We start from the raw sequence: 13,823 nt of genomic DNA, 5'->3' as shown, positions 1-13,823 counted from the left end.
ACCTAAAATTCTTGTCCATGCAAGTGAAATTGTGCAAGATAGTCAGCCAGAAGGAAATACTTCAAGGATTTTAGTTCTTCCTACTGCTTTCAACTAGTAAGCTGAACATGTGAAGCTAAATCCTTTAAATGTTGGTAGAGTAAACACAGATGACATAAATCATCAAAATAAATCCTCCCAAATGTCATATTTCTTAACCACAATTGGTTGCAATTGTCCAAACCACAGCATAATTAGAGAATCTTTCTTTCATTGGCCAGGCTCCAACTTTGTATGGCCGACTGAATCAGAACACTAAAATCCTTTTTGCAGTGTTATGCCAGCAACGTGTGGCTTTGAAGAACCCTATTTTCTGGGAGATTTTACTGATTGGTCTTTGCACTGCTGTCTGTAATACGTGTATACAGACGTACACAGGGAGATTTGGGCTGGATCATTTTCAAGTTTGATCCTGTCCCACTGTTGCCATTAGAGATGATGGTTGTTATTGCTATTCAGTCAGCACTGCTGTTGAACTCAGGGGAGTCCTGCGGCCTGTCCATCAATCCTCCCCTTGCTTAGCACACAATGCAGCTTGCATGTCTAAGTTACCATTCACATAACAAAGGATGCACTAGGCTGTGTCTGTTTGTGTGCAGAGCCCTCAAAACAGACTTGTTCCTCTCAGATTACTCAAGAGCTAGGCATCTCAAGTTATGTTTACAAGCACAAAGAAACAAATCTGTCTGCCTTCCTCTGTATCTTAAACTGTGTTTTTTCCCCGTGGTGCAGCATTGTAAATCATCGCTTCTTCTGTTTAAGTTAGCAAAATGATTTCAGTTTGTCATCATTAAGAAAGAGAGACAGTAATTTAAGCAGAATTTAAGTGCATCTTAGTCTCACACCTCAGATAACAAAGAAAAGACACACAGATTTTATAGATGTATAGATTCCTGGAGATAGATATTTTATAGCTATTCAAGGCAGACAGCCTGTAGCAATAGGATGCAGACTGCCTTTCCTTGTTATGAGATAGATAGATGGGGCTTTCTGAGGATGTCCTGGATCGCACTTTGTCACCAGAGGTGTGAGAGCTGCAGACACACCCTGTGCTGCCCAGAGGGCACCAGCACAGCTCAGGGAAGGAGCACAGTGTCTGCAAAGCTGTGATCCAGCTGAGACACTGATATGAGAGCATCTGGGGTGACCAGTTGGCAGTACCAGCCAGCAGGCCAAGGAGGTGAAGCCACCTGGGGAAACAAGGTAAAGTTGCATATGTTGGAGAGGCCACGTTTTTAAATGTTTGTGTTGTCATCTGGACCTGCTGTCACCCTTCCAGCCCCATCAAAAATGTAAATAGAGGACAGAAGTGGTGTAAAAAGGTTCCTTGCATCAAATTAGCTTGTGATTCCTGTGAAAGTGACAAAGTCCTTGTGTGTATGGATGGCTTGCAAGAGTGTGTATTTCTTGGTTATAGAAATTCTGTTTCTTCCAGGAAACAGTGCTTTCAATTGGAATATACAATTTTCTCCTAGTTTATTTTGAACGTAAATGTTTTTTGGTGAAAAAAAAAAAAAGTAATAGAGCATGTAGCGTTCCTCTGCTAAGAAGACTTGGGAGCACATGTCCCTGTAGTATAAGGAAAGATGAACATAATTTCATGGGGTTTTTTGGGCAAAACCTGTGTTTGCAGTGAGTGTCAGATTGCAAAAAAAAGCATTGAATCATAGAATGGCTTGGGTTGAAAGGAACCTAAAGAATCACTGACTTCCAACTTCCCTGCCATGGGCAGGGTTGCCAACCACTAGATGAAGCACCGGATCAGGCTGCCTGGGGCCCCATCCAACCTGGACTTGAACACTTTCATAGACATCTACAGTCTGTAGCAGGATTCAATCTCTGGGCAGCCTGTGCCAGTGCCTCACTGCTCTCTCAGTGAAAAACTTCCCCCTGACATCCAATCAAAATCTTTCCTCTTTTATTTTAAAACCATTCCTTGTTGTCCTATCACTGTCTAACCTAAGTAAAAGTTGAGTCTGGATTGCAGAGGTGAGAAGTTTGCAAATTGCTTGATATTAACCCAGCTGCCAGCAAAGCCAGGAGGAACAAGCTCATACAATGCTGAGTGCTTCTGAAAAATACTGTTTCCCCTCAGAGCATTTATTTTCCATAGCTTGCTTTCCTTCTGTGAAATCAAACCCAAATGATAGCATTGTTTTTGTATGTACGTGAGGATAAATCTCCTTCCCTGCTCCTTTATCACACTGCTGAGAGTTTAGGCTTGACTCAGGTTTTGTCTTACCAATCATTCCAAAATCTGCTGGAGCAAAGTCAAAATGTACAGAAATATAGTCCATTAAGGCCTTAACGTAATCACAAGCATTTTCAAATATATTGTGCTCAAGTTATCTTTATGGCTTGCAAATGTAGCTGGCTTGGGAATTTGATGAATTTTTCAGAGTGCTGCCATGTGATGAAGTTTTATACCATTTAGAAGAAGCACATTAATGTCATTAGTGGCAGTTAATTCTTAGTTTTCCAGCAACTATGCTCATGTCATAAATTTCTGTGTGACAATTTAGTGAGTCACGTGGGGGAAAAAGTGGTGTTTGCTAGGGGAAGAAGTGAAAATACTAATTTATTTATATTCTAGTTTTCGAGGTTGTTTTGGTATTGAGAGCTGGAGTTCATTTCAATGCATAGTGGCAGTAATGGAGCCTGATTTAGCATAAACTTGGTCAGAACAGTAGCAAAAAGATGCAATGTATTCACAGAATGATAGATTCCTTTGAGTTGGAATGGACCTTTAAAGGTCATCTGGTCTAATTCTCCTGCAAGGAATGGGGACACCTACAGCTACATCAGGTGCTCAGAGCCCAGTCCAGCCTGACCTTGAGCGTCTCCAGGGATGGGGCTTCCACCACCTCTATGGGCAACCCATGCCTGTCCTTTGCTGTTCTGGAACAGATTGCCTGGATATGTGGTGATTTTCTTAGAACAAAAAAAGTTCAAGACTTTTTCCTGCTTGGGATGTGTGAATCATTTTTCCTTCAAGGTAAGGTCTTGAGTCTGTCTTCAAGATGTGAAGCCCTCAGAATACCTGTTTATTCATCCAGCTCCAGAAACCGCTTTTAAAAGACTTTTAGCAAGTCTCATTGCTGCAGCATTGGGTGATGGAGTTGCTGAAGGATGCTGGCAAATCTGCAGGATTTGAGCAAACTGGCAGCTTTGAATTACAGTGTTTTATTAGTGGATATTTATTTAATTTCCTTCAAATCCCCAAGGCGTGCTGCAGGAAGCAACAGAGCGCTATTGCAGATAGAACGACTGACCCTAAAGGAGATATAATCAGGGCATTTTACACATTTTCTATAGCTTTATAGCTTTGGCAGCAATTTCAGTGTCTGCCTGCAGCTCAAGGAGAGCTGTTAGGATGGGCAGGATTAGCTCTTGGGAGCCTACTTGGAAATTCTGCAGGAAGAAACTCAATTGTGGGCTGTTGTTTTTTGGTGTTTTTTTTTCCCCAGCATAATTCCTGGTTGCTTTCAAGAGAGCGCAGAGATCATCTGTTTATATTCCTTGGGAGACATGAAGACAGTCTGCTGTGTTTTTGTTTTGTTTTGTCTTGTAAGTAAAAGTGCATGTTAGGAGCACAAGCTGAGGGTTGGAGCCTCTCAGCAGTTTAATTGATTCCATATTGTAAAGATTGTACCTCGCTAAACCCTTTTTCTTTAGGTTTTGGACACATCTAAGAGGCAGCAGCTCTCTCTTCTTGGTGCAAGCGCTTCAAGGCGCGGCAGCTCCAGAGACCAGAACAGGGGTTGGTTTATTTGTAGCTTGTTTTTACTCAAATCCTTCAACTCGCAAGGCATATTCCCTGTGCTGGAGTGATGTGCTAATGAGGGCAGAGTTGATGAGTTACAGAGCCGCTCTCCTTTCTGCTGAATACACATAACACATCCTACTTGGGTTTCATCTGAGAGCCAGCTTGGTGTGGATTACAGAGCTCAGGTATATCCATGGGGCAGAATTTTTTGTGTGTTTATGCTGTGGTTGCTCCTAAAAGCTGTGGTAATTTGACAGTCCCTGCCTGAAGAAGTTTGCAGTTTGAAAAGGCTAATCAGTCTAAAGCATGGGAAGGAGAAACAAAAAGAGTTTGTGGTTTGCTCCTGGGCAAGATATACTCTGGGAGGGAAACAGGTTTCAGTTGGATAACCTGTGTTCTGACTAGACTAGATGTTCTTATCCCTGTTAATTTTTGTTAGATTTCATTCTTTAGCTTTATGGATTAGCAACACTACCTTGGGAGTGATATTTATAGTTTCTGATTACTGTGGAGACTAATTTAGTTCTCTGCAAGGAAGATGGTATCACTCCTATTTGAGCTTTGTTTTCTGGCGTATACAAAAGGTTACTTTGCTGATACTAAGCATTTAAGTACTCCAGGCTTATCCTCCCAGAATTACAAGAGTTCGAAGGGTTGGACCTTTCTCATCTCCCCTGGGCTTTTGAGGCTTTATAAGGTCATGCTTCCTGGCTCTTCTCTCCACAGGGACAAGGCCTAGACTCAGTCCAATATTAATTTGATGTCATGATAGCTGAGGGCTTCCTGTGTTGCAGATGATGGATGCTTTTACTGCTGTGGCCGTGTACATGGGTTTGGTTCTTGATCGGGTGGGTAGGCTGAGAGGAGGTCCTTGTTCCCAGCACATGTGCCTGAGCAGCTTGCTGGGTGCTGCCTGGGCCAGTGTACATCATAGCCAGAGAGGAAGGGAGGTCTGTGCCATGGATGCAGCATTCAACTGAAGTTCAGGAATGAGCTGCGGCTGCAAATCGTTTGATGGTGAGGCTTGCAGAAAATAACCTCTGTCAAATAGTCCCAGCTGTTTGATTTTTTTGGTTTGTTCTGGTGCTCTCTGTCTCTTGTACTGATAGAGCACATGAAAGTTCAGCATGGCATTTGAAGAGGCCAGTTTATATTGTACGAGTCCCAGTGATTCCTCCTTTGTTTACATACATTATAAGACCTAATGTCTAGTAGCGTGGCTCTTGGGGGGATCCCATCTATAAGATGAAGCCAGGTTCTAATCTGACTGCCAACTGGAGGGATCAGCTCGTGCTGGTGTTGTCCCAAGAAGCTCTGGCTGCCATCACTCATCACAGTGATCTTGTGCCAGCCTGGCCCAAAGCACTGGCATCAAGAGACTGCATGGCTGCTAAAGCTCTGTGCCTGTGACTTTTTGTGGTTGCTACTGAAAATGAAAAAGTGAAACTAATTTGCGGGTAATGGATGTGCTGCTAACAGAAACACATCCCCCCTAACACCAGCAGGTTGCTTATGGCATATTTTGTGCATCTAAAAATATTCTCTTTTTTTTCAGCAGCTAATTTTGTTTAAAGACTGTTTTCACACATCAGTGGCTGTTAATCAGTTAAGGAGTTATCAGTTTTAATATTAGAAGGAAAGAAGTAGGTGTCATTGACAGCTTAAAACCATTTCTATTCAGCTGGCTTGCAGCAGATTATGAGGAATCTTAGGCTCACCTTATTTCTCCTCCTTTTCCCACCCTCTTTAAAAGACAGATAATACCATTAAATGAACGGCTGTACTGTGCTAATTCTACATATCTTTTGAAGAACCATTGAATTAGAAATACCGAGATAAAAATATAAGACCAAAATAAGATTTAATTAGACATTAAACTCCAGACTCCAGACCATGTAATTTTAAATAAAGTCATGTATACTTCATGAGAAGATTTTAAGGTTGGATTTCAGAAGAGGAACAGTAAGACAACAGACCAAAACCCAAGGTATATGCTTACAAGGCACAGGCTGCTTATGGCTCTGTTTTGCTGCAAATCCAGATGACAAAATCATGGAACCTCTGAAGACTACCTAGTCCAACTCCCCTTCAGCTAACACAAATACCCAACTCTTTGCCAGCAAAGGCAGAAAAGTAATATACTAGCCCTTGCTTTTTGGCTGTTGAGCTTGTCCAGGACTGTGCTCATGATGCTACCATTATACCTGCTCTGCAGGTGGAGGGTAAGATGTACCGGAGACAGCTCTCATGTCCAAATCAAACCAGGTAAGAGTGCAGAGAAAAATCGTGCAATAGGTACTAGTTGCTCTCCCAAGCTCCTGTTCACCTATGGCTGGGAAACTGGGCTGGGGTAGCTGAGCAAATGCCCCTCTATCCTCCCCAAAGCATCTGCTGCTGGGCTTTTGACTCTGCACACCTTTCATCTGATTTGCTGTGGCAGTTCTGACGTGTATTTTATTTATTGTCCTTCTGCTTTTTTTTTTTCTTTCTTTCTTTAATAGCTATTTTTCTTTTCTTTAACAGCATAGCTCATCTCCTTTTCCTGAATTCTTTCTTTTGAACTGATATGAAGGTCTTCCACTTAGATTTGACAGCCCACTGTGCTGGGTGTTTGTTGTGAGGATTGATGTTGCAACTTTCAGTATAATGTAATGCCCTTGAATATGCCTTCTTATACTATTTGGGCAGAGGAGCGACCTGTCTGACCCAGGGGAGCTTCAGATTACACAAAAACTGATCTAGTTTAGTTTCATTTCACATCCCTCATTAAAGAAAAAAAAGGTTATTGGTGTTGTGAATCTGTTGGCAGTGCACTTACTCATGAAAACAAAACATTCCCTTCAAGCTGAGCTATGTATCATACCGCCATTAACAAACTGCACCTCGTTGAAAATATGTTGAGGAAAACTGATTTATGTTGCATTTGCTGCTTTGCACACAATAGAAGCACAGTAAACTCTCGTGCCATAATGATTTAATGATTTTCTGTCTGTCTTGATGGGTCATAATGAGATAAATTCGAGTCCTTTTCTGAAGGCTAATTACTTCGAGTACACACTAGACGTGGGTTGCACTCTTTATACTTCACATGTGTTTGTGTTTTCATTCTCCCATCTCTTTTGTCTGCATATACAAGTGAGTTTTGATCTGTCTTTGAAATACATCAAAGGCAGGAGTCATGTCATGATCTCTTCTACCTGAAGACTCTCCAGAGCATTTGTAACTATTCCTGCTGTACAGATAGGGTAGCACCTGAAGATAGCTGTGAAGTAAATAAAGTAAAGAAACTGTGTTAGAAACTGAGGAATGTGCCGTAAGACATCAGGGCAGCTTGCGGTAAGTGTGTTAGCAATTATCTAGAATAAGTTTGGCTGTAGGTGTGTTCACTGTGCCCCATGCATGGCTACAAGATAAGGACTGTGTGCTCCAGAATTCACAGCCTAAATATGAAAAAATAATTGAATGCTGAGCAATTTTGGAAATTGCTTGCATGGTCCAGGCAAAACTCAAGGTGGAACTTGGGGAGGTGTATGGTTTGCTCCTGGATTGCTATCCCTTTTGCTGATCTCCATCAGCAAAGACTTGGTGGTGATTCCAAGGGATTTTCTCCCTGTATTGTAGAGAGCTGATACCAGAATAGCTGCCATACCAAATAAAACACCGTGTGTTCTTGATAGGAGTTGATGTGCAAGTGTCTCACCTTTGGTGAAAAAGTTTGTGATGAAAGGGGAAGATGTCAAGAGAGTTTCTCACTACAGGGAGCAGAGTCAACTTTAGAGCCAGTTGTCCTACTTGGTCCTTCAGAGGAAAAGGGATTAGTAATAAAAATTTACACTTTATCTGCAGGAAAGTTGAACTCAGTCATCACATCTTCCGGTTGAATTTTAGCACATGGCCTTTGTGCTGTTTTTGTCTGGGACATTGATGGTGGGATAGTATAAATTCTTCTGCTGTCAGCTCATTTGCTATTCAACTGGGGATGTTTGAATGCAGATGGAAAGGTTCTGGGATTTCCAGGTAACTCCTGTAAATCTTAATGGCAAGGCCTGTCCATCACTGATACCAAACTGGACATAAGAGCATCTTTGAAGGGAAAAATGTGGCAGCTTTTTGGAGTCAGGCAACATGTTTATATATCTTTGCTTTTTGAGGTGACCAACAAATCAGGTTTTCCCCAGGTTTTATCTGTGCTTTGTTTTTCTTTGTGGTAACTGTGGCCTTGTAATTCTGTATACCAACTATGTGATTACAGGTCCACTTGGCTTGTTTCTAAAGACAAGGTGGAAACACAGAAACCTAGGATTGTCACTGCTTGTGCTGCATGCACACAGAGGTGAATGAATGCAAAGATCATTGTTTAGGTGAAACAGCACTTGTTCCATGAGCTTGGAAACAAAGTATTACTGTACTGAGTTCAAATTCTGATAAAAGAAAGAGAATAAAAAAACCCAAGCTATCCTTAGCCAATATATTACATTTGTGAGAACACAAAAATTTCTTATATGGAGACTTTGTGCTTTATCGTGCATATATATTGGAGCCAGAAGGAGCACCCTGCATGGCAAGCATGCTTGATTCAGGCTATACCCAGAGCAATCTGTCTTATATAGAGTACTTTAAAATTCATCATAGGTTTTCAGAGTAAGAAGCCCTAGGGAAGTAGCCTTATCACAATGTCTTAAAGCTTTCGATCTCAAGATCCCCTCCACCACTGTATTGTTATTATGTGCTGAGACATTGATTTCTGGGTATAGAACATCTTAAACAAAAACCACAAGATGTATTTTACGTGCTTTTCTAAAACTGAATGAAAAAAAATCCCAAACTCAATAATGTTTCCTAAAGCAGAGAGAAAAGATGTTACCTCATGCATTCAACACAGAAAATAAATACTCAGCAAAGGCAGATGCTAGGGGGGAAATATAGTCAACAGATTCTCATTTTCTTTTCATGCAGATATTTAAGTGTTCATTGTACACTGGTGGAGTAGACTTGTTTTGAAATATACAAACCAAATAGCTTGCGAGTGTTTGTCTGTTTTCTTTGTAGCTGAAGACATGTTTTTAAAAGGAAATGTGAAGACACTAATTTTATGATGGGAGAGCTTAGTCTGTGGTTCTTCTTTTTACAGTATGCAGACCTGGGTTCTTCAAAGCTTCACCCCACAGTCCATCCTGCAGCAAATGTCCCCCTCACAGCTACACGCTTGATGAAGCATCCACATCTTGCCTGTGTGAAGAGCACTATTTTAGGAGGGAATCAGACCCACCTACAATGGCCTGTACAAGTAAGCATGTGCTTATAGGGTTGTTTTTAATCCTTTTGAGCTGTTCCTGTACTGTGACTAGACATGATCCTAATGTGCTTTTACAGGCTCTGGGCTTCAGTCTGAGCTAGTCTGACACAGTCTTAATGTCACTAGCTTTGTCCACCATACCCCCAATTACATGAGGAGACTCAGCCCTTTGTAAAGCATCTTTGGAAAGATGCTGTTAAGCTTGAGGAGCATTTAAGTAACAAATAGATCCTCCATCTCTTGTAGTTTGCTCTTCAAGCATCCAGAGATGTTCTCAGCCAGCAGCGTTGCACTCAAGTGTGTGCATGGGTACCTGGGTCAGGCACATATGTGGAGGAAACTATGGATAGTGATTGTCTGCTCTAGATATAAGTAGAGTATATGTGGTCCTGCTTAGCATCATCTCTCAACTCATTTTCAGTAGATAGTGAGGGAGAGAACCTTGCCTTTCCAAACCACCTAGAGATTGTTATTCTTCAGGGTAGTCTCAAAACTTGCAAGGAGAAAATGCATCTCCAAACTGGTATAAAAAATGTAGAGCTTATCACTTGGTATGGGGAGGGTGGTATAACAAGCAAGTTGGGGTTTTAAGAGTTGAATTGGTGAAATCAGAATCACTAGTTTTACCCTTGTCCTGTTATTCTTTCATCTGTAGCATGAAGGCTGGTTGTTCTGTTTGTTTTATATTTCAAGTACGTAGGGCCTCAGTTTCCATACCTCCAGCTAGTATCCCTGTGTGAAGCACAGGCCATGGGTTTTTGTGGGGCCAGATCTGTCAGGGTCCAAATGTAATTTTGCAGGCAAAAGTGATTAAAAGGGACTGAAGAGGAGCTACCTCCTACTGGGGTAGGAGCAAGCAGAACTTCCAGGGGACGTCAGCAATGGAGAAAAAGCAGGTGTGTAAGTTCAGTCCACGTACTTGCTCAGCGCCACCTGGGAGTGATGTAGAGATGACTTCCATCCTGTTTCCTTTGCATAATCCTTTCCAGGAATGGGAAGTTCACAGTTGAATAGATGCTAGATCCCTTTAAGGTTGTGTCAGTGGCATATTAATGTGCATCATGTCACGGGGCTCTTCTCCTGGCTGTCCTCCGTGCAGGGATGAGGAGGAGAGATTTGTAAGCAGAGTGAAAAAGAGCAGAGAGCAAAGGATTGCAGGCACAGGCATGAAAACTGAGGTTGGATGTGGCACTTACTGTGCCTTCATCCTGGTGAATAAAGCTGTCTTTTCTAGCTTCTCAAGTTGGCACTTCAAAAAAGAGAAGGAAAAAGGCTGTTCCAGTTGGAGAGTCTCTTCACATAGGAGGACTGCCTGCTCTCAGCAGTTCTCTTCCCACCTGGAATAGTCGCTTGGCACAGGAAACACAGGAGAAACAAGGCTCTTGATCTCAGTATTTACCTTTTATATTAAGGAATGTGAAGCACATGGCTGTTGAAGTTCTGCTACAGGGAAGAATAAGACAGCCTCAGGCACTGTGACAGTGACAATACTATGGCATCAAAGTGGTGGCTAGGATGGGCTACGGCATGGGAAGCTATGACAACAGTACTCCCTGATGTCTATTTTGCCGTGGGACATGTTTTTTAAAACTTCGATAAATGAGGGAAAGGACCAGTATTGGTGGTATTGGGAAATGGGAAGAGAACTCTGAAAAGGCACACAAAATCAGCTTCTTTTGAGCAGACTAAACCAAAGCCAAGGCACAGTAATGCCAGACAGTCCTGCTGGTGAGTTAGCACACAGAAGAAGCAACCAGCTCTGAAGAAGAGGTTTATGCAAGCCCATGACCTGAGCATGGGGTTTCTGGCACAGTCTGAATCCTGTAGGTAAAGACTGTAATTTATGATGCCATGAATAGTGGATTGGTATTCCTTTTATATACTTTTCTTACTTGGGTTTTATTTTGGTGGTGGTTTGTTTTTTGCTGTTGTTGATGATGATTAGTCAGTTTGGGATTTTTTTGTTTGTTTGTTGCTGTTTGGGGGTTGTTTTGAAAGCTTACTATAAGCTTGTTTAAAGTCCAGGCAGTGCACACACCAGTGGTTTGTGAAGCTGTATTTGGATGTGGTTTGGCAGGGTACCGAGTGCTTCTGACGTAAATGAGAGTTTTAATGCCAACTCAGGCACTGCTTACTTCTCTAGCCTGCTGTTTCGGAGGATGCTGCTATGCCACATACAGGGCAAACTCGTACAGTAGTATAGGGTGTTGAAGCATCTCTGGTGAGATTTATACATACTATTCCCAAAAGCTGAGTGCATCATCTGAGCCCTCTTTGTGCGCTTCAGTGTGCTAAGTCATCCTCCCTTCTCCTATGCATCCTTTCTTGGGATTTTGTGCTAATCCAGCTGTGTCTGTGTTAGAGGTGGTAAGGAGAGCCTGTGCATTACCCCACTCAGTTGCAGGCAAAGTAAATTTTGGCAGGGATAGTAAAGAGTATGTGACAACCCTAACATTTTGAACCCAATCCTGTAAGATTTGCAGGGGAACATCTTGTCATGAACTGAAACACAAGCAAGACAGACTTGGGTCATGACGGATATGAAAACACTGTTAAGTTTTGTGAATGTTTCTATTATTTATTACAGCAGAAGTTAATAATATTCATAGAATTTCCTCAAACTTGAAATCTAGTTAATTTTAGAGAATGCATCAATGTTTGTTTTCAGTTCTACACCTCTAAGGTCCCCATGCCAGTTGGTATAGCTATAAAATCACATTTTCCTAATTTAGAGATAGTGCCTTTTGCTCTCAAGCTGCCATGAGTCTCCCCACCACCACCACCATTGCTAAAGAAAACTGCTAAACCACTATCAACTGTTCAGACAAGCATGAGGCAGGGGACACAACACAAATACATTTTTATTTAATTTTCTCAGTTCCTTAAGCATGTTTTATAAGTAATGCTTGGCAGTTTTTAAATTTATAGTGCTGTGATACAGTCCAAAAGAGCTATTACCATCAAACAAAAAAATATTCGGTTCTGACAGGCATTTGAGAATTCTTGGTATTGTTACATGCATCTCCCAGGAAGTTTTTGAGCTTGATTTCTTGATAGCTAGTCCTAACTTCAGTTCTTGCGAAATGTCAATTTTGAATGAAAACATACTATTTTGCACTCATTTTCCCCTCTCCCATCTTTGATGATTAATCCTGTTGTGGTTCAAAGTATACAGAGAAAGTATGAGTGAAGGTGAATGGCACAAAAAACATAGAAGAAAGAGTGTGATTTATGGGATGCACTGACATTTTTGTAGCTTCTGGTGTAACATTCTGTTCTCAAAGGAAACGGTTAACTCTGTGTACACACACACATATATATGTATAAAATATGTATTTGTGTCTTAGGGGAATTTTCTTTCTCAATTTATTTTTTAAAAATACGCATATCAGCAAACAACAGGTTAGCTGTCCATGAAGGAAAACATTGATACCTTTATCTTTAGAAATGACTTCCCTCTGGTCAGTGAATCATTCTGCAGAAATGGTGAATCTCAGCTTAGGGCACAAAGTAACAAATTAAAAAAAAAAAAAAAAAAGGCAGAAAATGAATGTGTTCATCTTGATGAAGGGAAGCTGTAAATTAAAACAGAGCTTCTTGGCAGATCTGGGGCCCTACCTTTTCTGAAGCTGAAACACTGGTTTGTTCTCCCAGCTGAGATTTTTCAAAGCTTTGCTCATGTGCAGTTTCAGGATTCTTCAAGCAGGTCCTGTTAGGTGTGTGCAGACAGCTAAAGACCTTTCTCAGACCCCTCTGAGAATGCTAATTTTATAGGTTACCCATTCCCACTAGCTTCAAAGCATGTTTTTAAGCCTTCAAGAAGAGCAGCTGATTCTTCTGTGCAAAGAGAGTACAAACCTCTGCTGCCTTTACAAAAGTGATAATTTATCCCCTGTTAAAGGCACGTTGTCCAGTAAATGTTTTTTGTAGGTTTTTTTTTTGTGCCTGAGTTCTTTTATTTTTTTCTTAGAATGCTGATAGCGGTGAAAGTGCATTCATCCAGAGGAAAGAGAAATCAGACAATTTAACCAGTAAAAAAATCCTTGAGTGCAGTAGATACAACCCCACACAGCTCTTGAGATGGATTTCCAGCCCCCATTATATCAGTATGAGGATGAGAGGCCGGAAAATAGTTCTGGCTGCTGCTGTCCTGTGGTGTCATTAGCTAACCAGCACTGTCACCCCGTGGTGCTGCTGGTGAGAGGTGGCCTGTAGGAATCCTCAGCCTGGGCACAGCCTGCTCTGCTACCACTATGCATCACCTCCCTCAGCTGCCTTCTGCCCAGGGAGGGGGTGCTTATTCCCCATGTATACCAATGTGAAGCTGTTATTGTTGTGGTCCTCTTACAGAGGAACATCCTGGCTTCTTTGGGAGTTGCTGACATGGCTGCTGTACCTCTGACAAAGCTGCCATTACCTAAACTAACCTAGCTTTTGTCTTTGACTGTTTTTCTCTGAAGAAAAAAAAATATCGGGAATATTTATTTCCCTCTGGCGTTGAGTTTCTTGTTGAATCAGAATAGCTTGAGTTGAGATCATTGCAGTGTTTCATAAGCATTACCAATTTATAGACTTAAAAAGGGGAGAAGGGAAGGAAAATAGTGAAAAACCAAAGGTAGATTCAGTTTTGCAACATTGCCCATTTTAAATAACAAATTGAGTTCAATCATCACAACAAAACTAGAAGATGACAAGCTAAGACAGGCTGTTAAATTTGTATGG

The 13,823-nt window shown here is 41.5% G+C and overlaps 1 protein-coding gene across 12 annotated transcripts in view; it reads left to right on the top strand.

The window, feature by feature from the left end:
- The window catches only part of EPHA5 (EPH receptor A5), a 199,509-nt gene that overhangs the window by 94,747 nt on the left and 90,939 nt on the right, over positions 1 to 13,823 (top strand). For 9 of the 12 annotated variants that reach the window (XM_048942709.1, XM_048942706.1, XM_048942705.1 and 6 more), the window contains one exon: positions 8,937 to 9,092. The exons of the other annotated variants lie outside the window; for them this stretch is intronic. In XM_048942709.1, the coding sequence (XP_048798666.1) occupies positions 8,937 to 9,092 (156 nt within the window). The remainder of the gene's footprint in view (positions 1 to 8,936; positions 9,093 to 13,823) is intronic. 12 annotated transcript variants of the gene reach the window in all.

The sequence above is a fragment of the Lagopus muta genome, chromosome 4 (genome assembly GCF_023343835.1).
Source record: "Lagopus muta isolate bLagMut1 chromosome 4, bLagMut1 primary, whole genome shotgun sequence".
NCBI classification, from domain to species: Eukaryota; Metazoa; Chordata; class Aves; order Galliformes; family Phasianidae; genus Lagopus; species Lagopus muta.
Note: the sequence above shows the minus strand (reverse complement) of the source record. Positions and strands in the feature narration are given on the sequence as shown.